The sequence below is a fragment of the Alligator sinensis genome, unplaced genomic scaffold, assembly GCF_000455745.1.
Source record: "Alligator sinensis unplaced genomic scaffold, ASM45574v1 scaffold659_1, whole genome shotgun sequence".
NCBI lineage: Eukaryota > Metazoa > Chordata > Crocodylia > Alligatoridae > Alligator > Alligator sinensis.
The window spans coordinates 228,998-239,693 of NW_005842265.1; the positions used below are offsets into that span (position 1 = coordinate 228,998).

General features: G+C 44.0%; 1 protein-coding gene across 1 annotated transcript in view; it reads left to right on the forward strand.

Annotated features, from left to right (window-relative positions):
• Window positions 1-10,696, forward strand: part of LOC102376042 (sodium- and chloride-dependent GABA transporter 1) — a 31,504-nt gene that overhangs the window by 13,029 nt on the left and 7,779 nt on the right. The window contains exons 7-9 of the mRNA XM_006027758.3: window positions 3,012-3,115; window positions 5,250-5,374; window positions 6,501-6,613. Coding sequence (XP_006027820.1) covers window positions 3,012-3,115; window positions 5,250-5,374; window positions 6,501-6,613 — 342 coding nt within the window. The remainder of the gene's footprint in view (window positions 1-3,011; window positions 3,116-5,249; window positions 5,375-6,500; window positions 6,614-10,696) is intronic.

A 10,696-nucleotide genomic window follows, 5' to 3' on the forward strand; every position in this document is an offset into this window, starting at 1 on the left:
TTGTAAGGGTGACCATTTTGGCTAGTTAATGCAGCCCCAGGAAGAGGAGATAATGGAGTCAAGTGCTGTTGGTCTGTGTAATTTGGGACTGGTACCAGTTCAGCAATAGGTGTCACTGTTATTTTTGGTGGAAGGGTTTAAATTACAAGTGATAGCCATGTCACTTTGCCTTAATATGTGGAAGCACAACAGAGTCCCAGGAGAAGCAGGGATGCTTGTAGAGGCAAAGTTTCTCAGCCAACACTGAGAACACTATGTTATAAAGTAACTTAGAGGTCTGTGACATTGCCAGTCACATACAAGTGGTGACAGTCTTGCTTTACTGAGAGATCCTTTTTTTGTAGCAGACACTCCACTATAACATTACAGCCACCCACAAGTATTCCAAAACCATGCAGGAGGGTCCCAAGAAAATAAAAGATAATTTTAAGCATCAGGCAATTAAAAAACAAAACCCACTATGTTCTGCTTTTTTTTTTTTTTTAACCTTTTTGGCTGTGAACAGTTAAATACCCCGGAACTACCTGTATATTTTAAAGCTTTTCTTTGCAACCATGTCAGCTACAAGACAGCTTTTTATCAAAAGAAACTCATATAGTCAGGTGACTTGAGGAGTAGGACTCTAAGTAAAGCACCAAATACAGGGAGTCTTGTGATAAAACATGAGTTTTGGTAACCTTGCTGCAAGTACTGATGTTCCATAAACCCTGTCATTCATTCAGGAGGGCCCTGCATTGATCTGCCTTAAGAGGTAAAGGAAATGGTGCAGAACAATCTCACCTCCTGCCCTACCCCACTCAAGTCTTTGCCTATTTCAAGGAACTAAACCTAAGGCAAAGTCCTTTTGAATATTCTTGGATGCTCTTTGAAAAACATGTTGTGCCAGGCTCTAGGGGTACAGACAGAAGTGACAATTTTTGCTTGATCTAACCCCAGAAGGCGGTCTACAGCTGTGACCAAACAGAAGCGCATGGCTGCAAATTGCTTTATAAGGGCCCAATCCTGTGAAAATCTGAACTCCTATTGCATGAGGGTTCAGATGAACATACTTCAAAACCGCACGTTCTGTAACTTGTGTCTGCGGAGCTCCAAGCCTGTCACTATTTTCAGAAAGGGACGGGGGAAAGGAAGCAGAGGGATTTTGGTTTGGGGGTCCTTTCAGCGAGCGCTGGAGGATGGGGCTCTCCAGTGCCGACTGTGGAATCTCAAGAACAAGCTCCCTCTGCTGCCTTTCCCCCTCCCATTCTGAAAACAGGGTCTGGGGTGGCAGGGTGGAGTGGCATACGTTGCTATGGAAACTAGGTTGCAGGATCACAGCAAGCAGCTGGAATCCCCAACTTCCAGACCCAACAGCAGACTTTTTTGGGGTCTTGGGGACCTTTTCAACTTGTAGCACTTCCTGCAAAGTGCTATGAGTTACAACAGGGAGCTGCTCTTCTGTCTGCGCCCTTGGTGTTTTTGCCAGCTGAGGAGGATGTACGAAGGCTTCCTGTTTTATCAGTCTCTCTTAAATGCAGGGGTTGGTTCCCGCTCTTACCCTTGGACTGGTAGGAGTCCCAGAGCAGACTGTGAGAGGCAAATGCCATGTCCCACTGTTTCACCCCCTCTACCAGTGTTGTTGGGCTGGCTGTGAAGGAGAGTGCTCATTTTGTCCGCCTCTGCGGAGGAGCAACATGTATTCTTGCCAGGCACAGGGGAGATGCAGGAGATGCTGTGTTGCCAGCAGGCAACATGTCTCCCTGAGGTTCACTTAAGTGTTCTGCGTTGCATGCACCTATACCCATTCATGCATATGCTACTGAAGCTAGAATCTTAAAAAAAATAATGCAGCCCTTAACAATCATCCCCATTGATTTTTTCCTCTCCATGTGTCTGGTTTTTTGACCTTTTGCTGACCCTGGAAGTAGAAGTGCTGACCTATGGAGAGAAAAACTGTCCTTTCAGTAGTACAGTATAACTTGGGATGGCTGAGCAGGACACAAACCCTGGATGCAAACTTAGTGGGGTTGCCAAAATGGTGCCTCTCCCAGGGAGTCCACGCCTGGATAGCAGCAGCTGGGTGGACAGTCACTTCACAGCTATTGTAGGAGTAACAACTGAGGTGGGCAGACCATACCCCAGCAGCAGCAGCCGGGGACTTTTTTGAGTCCTCAGATCAGGTAAGACGCTTGTACTTGCTCCCCACCTGGCTCTTGGTCCCCCTCGCCCCTCTGGCACTCAGCAGCACCTCCCCTCCCACACCCACTCTCAGCATCCCCTTCCCTCTGGTGCTTAGCAGCACCTCCCTCCTCTGCCCTCTCCCCACCCCTCCAACTGTCCAGCATGGTTTTCCCAAGGCACAATACCTCAGGGATACCTCTGATTTTTCTGGCACTTCTGGTTCACAAGAAACAGGTTGTAAAGGAAATAAAATACAAAAGACCATTCTTGTAAGACTTCCATTTGGCTGGCCCAGGAGGTTTGATAGGTTTGGGCAAACAGCCTCTTCTGGGGTGCTTATGGGGAATGAACCCCAATGTGAAACCCTTTGAAGCCTTCTCATGACCTGTGTCAGACACGAGGAAGGCTTGGGCTGAAGACTACAGACATCCCCAGGACGTGGGACTGCTGTAATCTGAACAAACGAGGTTTCGATGTGACCCCATTTTCAGCACAAACTTCTGTTTACTTTTGGTGCTGTGGGAGCTAAGTAGCCACGTGGGAGTCTTTCTGCAGCTGGCTCTTCTGTCCCAGCTCCATCTGAGCAGAAATCAGTTTGGCAAAGGTGGAAGAGCACCACAGCCCTTTATACTGGATGCTGATATTCATCTCTGGAGTACATTGGTGTAGTTTGTTCTTTAATTCCTTGTAAAAAGGTTTTGACCAAATGACCTTCAGCATTTCCACAGAAAAGTGTCATAGACATGATGACCATTTTTTTTCTAAGCAGATGCAGAAACTTTGATTGGGAGATGGGGTTAAACAGACTCTGCCTGACAATAGTATAAACTAAGTCTGTCTCTCCTTTGCAGGTCTGGATGGATGCAGCCACACAGATTTTTTTCTCCTATGGACTGGGCCTAGGGTCTCTGATTGCCCTGGGAAGCTATAACACCTTTCACAACAATGTCTACAGGTGTGTTAAACACATCATTCTTCAAATGCCTCTGCAAGTAGAAGAACATGTAGAAACATATTTTGAACTTCTGCCTTATCCTGGTGACTACTTGAGTCATAGGAGCAATTCTAGTGCAGCCTCTGAATCTACTCCCATGAGCATCCACTACCAGCAAGAGTAAAGTGTTCACAGTCTGGCCCATTAGCATCTGACCCTGCACTCTGCAGTCTATCAACATGCAACTAAGGTCTCACCTTTGGTCTTGATATCTGACCATCTTCTGGCAATGGCACACTTACAAATCATATACTGCACCTCTGTCCTTCACAACTTAGACCTCTCTCACTTGTCTACTGTATAAATCTATGGTGCACTCACGCAATATTGCAACTAAGCTGGGGCAACCAAGACTGCAGCCCCAGACACCGACTTGAAGGTCAGGGGGTGAAAAAATAGCAGCTGCTGCCGCAGTTGCACAATCCTGTCAGCATCATGGCAGCAGGTGGAAGTCACCGCTACCTCCATTAATTGCAGCTACTGCAGGCTTCCAGCTGATTTGCACCGCCTCTGCACCCACATCTTGAATTCTGCATGCAGTTCTGGTCTGCACATCTTGAAAGCATGTTGTAGAATTAGAAAAACGAGAGAAGGGCAACAAAGATGATCGGGGTATTGATCAGCTGCTATACCAGGGGATGCTTTAAAAGTCTAGGACTCTTCAGGTGGGAAATGAGAAGGATGAGGTGGGTTATGGCAGACCTCTATGAAACCATGGCATAGATAAAATGAACAGGGAACTGCTATTCACAAAGTCCCAGAATACAAGAGCAGGGGGATGCCCACTGAGATTAACAGGACAGAGGTTTAAAACAAACAAGAGGAAGTACTTTCTTACTCAGTACATAGTTAATTTGTGAAATGCATTGCCACAGGTGGTTGTGGCAGCTGGACACCCAAGGTAGTAGTGGTGATGCAGCACCAGAGTATCGATAACTTCCAGCTGCCAATGCAATCACACAGCTGTGGTGGCAGCTGTTATTTTTTCTGCCCTTCAAGTTGATGCCCGGGGCCAGTGCCCCAGTTGCCCTGCTTTAGTTACACTACTGCCTTTGACATCCCTAAACCAATGATGGTCGAAGCCAGGGAGCGTGAGACATGGGTTGAATTACACTAGACATGCCAGGGGTGGATCCTTGGGGGTGCAGTGATGCAATTGTACCTCCCTTTGATTTTTGCTCTGCCTACACGTTAAACTGACTGCCTAGAAGGTGCAGTGGCAATGGACTTCATGGCTCATTATCATTAATCTGATTCCCACTAAGGTCTCTTCATTCCACAGGTGTTAACAACCCTCTCTCCATTTTAATGGTCTTGATGTTCCACTATTCAAACTATCCTTTCTTCTGCAATATTGTTGTCTGTTATCCATTCTTGGTAATGGCTCTTCTATTCTATTCTCTCTTGTATTTCATAATCCTGCAGACTGTTTTTAGTCCTAGCTAAAAACTTTAACTCAGATATAGTAATATTAATTTGTGTGTAGAAATGACTGACAGTGAAGTGCTGGAAATTCTGTCAAGACACTCAAGAAGACTACATTTTGTGAATTTGAATAAGAGATGTACATTTTACTATAATGACTACAGGACTAATGACACCATGTCTTTTGACTATTTTGACCATTTTTGCCTAGTTTTTCATATTTTTTAAAACTTAATAGATAATCTAGCAAACTAGTGAACATGCTAATACAATTATATTTGCTTTCGCTTTGATCTTAAATTGAATAATGTAGTGCTGCCCCCTTAGCATATTTATAAAGCTTCTAGTTTCTTTAACAGGAGAAAAAATGTGTCATGGTATATGTGATGATGCACCATATCATCTGCACACCTCTTTTCAAAATCCTAGATCCATCCAGGAGACATGCTCTGCATGTGTACTTGCCCTCTAAAGCACTGACCACTTGCCACTGTCAGAGACAGGATACTGGGCAAGATGGACCATTGGTCTGACCTAGTATGACACTTCTCATGTTCATCCTTATGCCTCATTTCCAGCTTCCTCTGAGAACCCAACTGTTGTTCTGTTCTAATCAACTGATGGGAACAGAAATGAAGAAGGTTTTCTCACATCTATTTTTCTTTTTCAGAGACTCCATCATTGTCTGCTGTATAAATTCCACCACCAGCCTATTTGCAGGATTTGTTATTTTTTCCATTGTTGGTTTCATGTCTCACATCACCAAGAAGTCGATCGCTGAGCTGGCATCTTCAGGTAAGCAGATGTTGCCTGTATTGTTATCTAGTGGATAAGGTCCTGGCCTGCAAATCAGGAAAGCTCACTCTCATTTCCAGCTCTGCCACTGACCTGCTCTGTGAGCTTGGACAAACTACTTCTCCTGTTTGTGCCCTTCTTTTTCTTTTTCATAATTCAGGAGGATTTATGAAGTTAGTACATTTGAACTACTGAAGATCTGGCCCATGAACTTAGTTGAAGTTACCCAGAAAAAGAAAAACATTTTTCAAATGTCCCAAATATAATTATTTGTAATAATGTATGTGCCAGTTGGCATATCACTTTCACAGAGCTTTTCTGATTCGTGTTCAAGTGTGTAACTCACTTCTCTGAGAGCTTTAGGTACTGGATGCTCAGGAGACTGGTAGAGTGAGACTTTAGGTATGGCTAATGCAGATGGAAAAGTGCTTGTTCCAGAATAGCTGAGGAAGCTTATTCCTGATAGACTCAAGTGATTATTGCACTCAGACTTCCAACTAAACTAAGAGTCTTTTGTGCTTTTTTATGTCTACCTAGTTTTGTTATTGATATACTTAAAGGAAGACTTACAGTGCTTGGTTTGCTACAGTACTATTCCTTTGTAGCACCTAAGTTCTGATGATATTTTTGCAGAGATGATCAAACCTAAGAGCTTCTTTTTTTGTGGGAAATTCCAACCTTTTAAAGTCCAAATTTCATTTTTGATCTTTCAACGGCTTGATTGGTTGCTTTCCCAAAATGAATTTTAGTTGATGTCATATTCTCACAGAAAGTTTTGATTTCAACAAAATGAACATTTCTAATAAAATCAGAAATAGTTTGTCCAGTTCCAGCTCTCTAGTTCTGTTGTGTATGGTAAAGCCACAGCATTCTTCTTCATGGGGAGGGAAAGAGCTAATGCCTGTTGACAGTCCTTCACCCTTCCTCTTTGAGATGCTTCATATACCTTGGGTATGTCCCAGGCAAGGAGGAGCAGAGATTTTTTTTTTTTTATGGAGTTCATATTAACTATTGGCAGTTCTTCGCTGCTGTAGTCTCTCTGTTTAATCATAATACTTGCTCTGACTTATCTTGCTGTCAAAATGCTTTACAGACATAAACTGTTCATTGTGTTTCATTACTCTAGGTCCAGGACTGGCTTTTCTTGCCTACCCACAAGTTGTTACACAGTTGCCTATGTCTCCTCTCTGGTCAATTCTCTTCTTCTCTATGCTAATGATGTTAGGTCTGGACAGCCAGGTGAGAAAACACCCAGGGGAAAAGTGGGGTAAGAAACAAAGAGATGATTTGGTAAGAGCAGCCCCATCTTCCACCATCTATGATCAATTAGGAGATCATCAGTCCTCCATTGTTCATAGACAGAGCCATGTTGGCTGATTTCTCACTCTCAAAAGCAAAACATATCCATATGGGGCAAATCTCCTGGAAGACGTTTTTTTTTTTACCCCTGATGAGCCATATGACTGTGTTGGGTAACCTCCCACTGTGCTTAAGTAAGCCCCATTTCTAGAGTTAGCCTTCTGAGGCTGGATCACCTATTGATGTCAGTGAATCTCATCCATATAATTAGATATTTGTATAGTGATATGCTGTTTCCTGATCAGTTCTAGCTGTATGGACTCTGAGACAGGGACCATCTCCATGCTATACATTAGGCATGCCAAGCAAAAATAGTGCCTGATCACTGCCTGGGCCTGATACAAATCAACAATAATCACAGTAATGACCAATCTTTTGTATACCAACAAAATGAGTGACTCAGAAAATGGAGGATCCCATTTTCTAGTGAGAGGTTTCTCAGAAATTTAGGGTGCCTATACATGAGTGTGGAGGCTGCTCCGACACTATAATTACAGTGCATTGGAGCAGATTTGATTAATCGAGTCTACTGGAGTGTGGTAATTACTGAGCTCTGGTCACCCTCTGTGTCTTGTGTATCAGGGTCTCCGGACTTCCAAGCTTGTTGAATGAGCTTTAGATAAAGCCTCCCTACCACCATTTTGAAGTGTGGGGACTGTGATACATGAAATGCTCTGGGCTCTTTAAATGGAGCAATTGAAGCACCCCCACCCTCCTCCCCCGAGCACGTGTATAGATACCTTTGGTTTCCCTTCAAATCTGTTTTCAGATCTGATGAATGCTCATGAACCTTTTGTGCTGCTATTAGGGGTGAAGCCTGTCTCGTTATTGCTGGAATCGACCTTTTTCGTTGGGGCGCTGCTGTTGTGGAAGGTGAACGGGGGCTGAATACACCCAACTAGAAACTTCCCATCAAAATATTTTTAGCAGAAAATGTGATTTCCACAAAATTACATTTTCTGTGGGGAAAATATCAATATTTGTTACTTTGTTCCTATTTTATGGTGGGGAAGATCAAAATGAAATGCTCCACTTCATGCCTGTTTGATTCTTATCTGTGCCCACACAAGCTTCCTTTGTTTGCCCCTATTCTCCTCTATGGGTGGGGCAGAGTGAAAGAACAGGCAGAAATGATAGAGAATCTTGTGTCACTTCTGATACAGCCCCATGGTCCTAGGGGACACCATTTTGTTGTGATTGGATTCAGCTGCTGAGTCCCACAAGCTACTGGTCACTGCTTCTAGCTCTGGATCCCTGTGGTACTACATCTTATTCATTCCTCGGGCGATAGGACCTGTAGTCTGGCTGCCTAGATTCTGGATCCAGTGGCACAGCTTTCATGAGTCCCCACTTGTTTGGACACATGCCCCACAGAGACCACTTGGAAGTGGGAGTTCTGGTTTCTTTTATCCCTTTAGGGCTTTGCAAAGGAATTTCTTAAATACAAACCTTTTATCCTTAAAAAGCAAATGGGAGTACTTCTGTGGAAAGCAACAAGCTCCCTGAAGCCCCTCTTCCCTTATCCCTGGTTTGGCTTGAGTTTGCAGTTGAGTTTTGGGTCTAGCTTTGTCTTTTATTTTGGGAAATAAAATGACTTTGTTTGTTTAAAAAGTACCTTTTATGAAGGCTACCAGCTTTTGGATCTTGTGGAGAAAACAAAGCCTTTCCACCTTTGGACTTAACCTCAGAGGATTCTAGCCCTTTCTCTTACCAAGGCAGGTTTCTGTGAAGACAGGCCATTCAGTCAAGAGCTCTGTGAAGACAAGCCATTCAGTCAAGAGTCAAGAAGTGCAGTCACCTACCCTGGAGGTTTTCAAGAGGAGACTGGACAGTCACCTCCCTGGGGTCACTTGACCCCAGTTGTCTTCCTGCCTAGAGCAGTGGGGCTGGACACACTGTTCTGTGAGGTCCCTTTCAGCCCCTTACAATCTATGAATCTTGTGTAGCAAAGCCTTGGGTTCTCAGGAGGAGAGATTAATTCAGTGATGATGGTATTTGACTGCTTTGTCATGGCTTCTCATATCCTTGCCAGATAGTCTCTCCATTATATGACAAATTCCTGCTCTATAGCACGGGTGATCTACTGGGTCACAAAAAACATCAATCACATCAAATGTAATTCATAATCAGGCATAGGCATCTTTCACAAGTGTCCCACCTTGTGTCTGATAGAATCTAATTTGCCAAGCCACAGTTTCAATTATTGAATGCTCCCACCAGACAGCTCAGGAGCACCAGAGTTATTGCAGACATTATTTGGCAAATAATTTCAAATAATGACTAAATGTTCCCAAATCAGCTAAATTCATTGAAAGAATTATTCTCCATGGATTACTCACTCAGCTCCAGCAAATAGCTGGATACATGACAATAAGCCTTATAAGCACTGCGTGGAATTCATTTATTACAGTTTGCTTCTCAAATGTCACTTGAAAGTCTCCAAGCCCCATATGACAATCAGCCTTAGAGAGAAGAGAGTTCTTTGGGGGACAGCAGTGCCTGGAGGAGGGGTAGAATGAGGCATCCAAAGCAAAACAAGCATTTGGAGAAACATGGATAAATGCATTTTAAGAGGATTTTTGTTTGCATAGTGGAGGCTTGGTTAAATTGGATCTACAACTGACTCATACAGTGTGGACCTCGTAGTGCCAGCTTCTGCATGTAAAAAATATGCCTCATTTGCACATGCTGTAACAACTCCTCCATCAGTAGCGGATGCCTGGCTAGCCTGATTTGCACATGTTGTGTTTGGACACACTAATGAAAACTGTCTTCCAATTTGGAAATTAGGCCCCAGTGTGCTCTCATTAAGTTGGTGTACAGCATATAGCAATATGGTCTGTAGTCCGGTCCATGACTGCTCCTGCATTAGGATATTGGTTAAGGTGCCACAGACAGGGAGGGTTCGTTAGTTAACTCCCACTATTAACAGAAGTCTTCTGACCCATTCCAGCAGGTGGGAGTGGTTCCCTAGAGAAAAGATAGGGAAACCTAAGGGACAGCCAAGCATGGGAGGGAAATTAAGGTGGAGGTTTATATGATGTTGACATACATTTGAACCCTGTGGAGGCTGGGGGGAGTTTGCACAGTAGAGCCCTGTTTCAGGAACAGCCCCAAGCAGGTGCTTAACTTTCAGTATGTTCCTTGGCGCATCCCTGGTGCTTAAACATGTGTTTAAAGATAAACATTTACATAAGCGCTGTGCTGAATCAGGTCCTAACCTCAGATTTGTGTACTTTGTAGAAGCAGGGATTCAGTCTGCTGTCACCCAGGCTCAGGGGAAGCCTGGCTTTGGAGATGCTAGTGTGTGTGTGTGTGTGTGGTTCAGTCTGGGAGCTTGAGGGGCAGCAGGGAAAATGACAGGGTGTACCTCTATCCTGTAGCTCTGGGGAAAGGATCCTTTGCGTATTTATTTTGCTTAAGTCCTGCCTCTTTTGCCAGGAGACGCACTTTAAATTCCTATTCATATCTGTAGTTCCCTGAACTGCAGAAGAGGCCTGTATGGATGTATACCCCTATCATGCCCTCTTAGACCCTGCTTCCTCCACTCTCTTTGATCTATCTTGGGTTTAGTTCTCTCTGTATCTAGTCCCTCTTGCATAACATATTAGTGATTTCTTTCAACTTACCAGTTTCCAGGTCAGGCTTTTGCTCCACAGGGGAGCTAGTGGAGCTTTGTGACTGCAAGCTTGTGTCTATCCCATGTGATGAATGCTGCCTCTTACCAGTTATTCATGAGGATTTCTTGCAGATGAGCTCAGAGACCTGCAGAGCACTAAGACCCACTCATAAGTCTGTCTACTGCATGGCTCTTTTTAACAGTTAAACTTCCTTTGGGCCCTGCTCCTCTGTTGTGTGATGCAAGTAATTTCCACCAATGCCAATGGGTATTCCTTGTACCATGTGGTAGTGAAATGTCAGTAACAGACCCTTGGAGCTGCTGGGAAAAATCTTTTTGTTCCT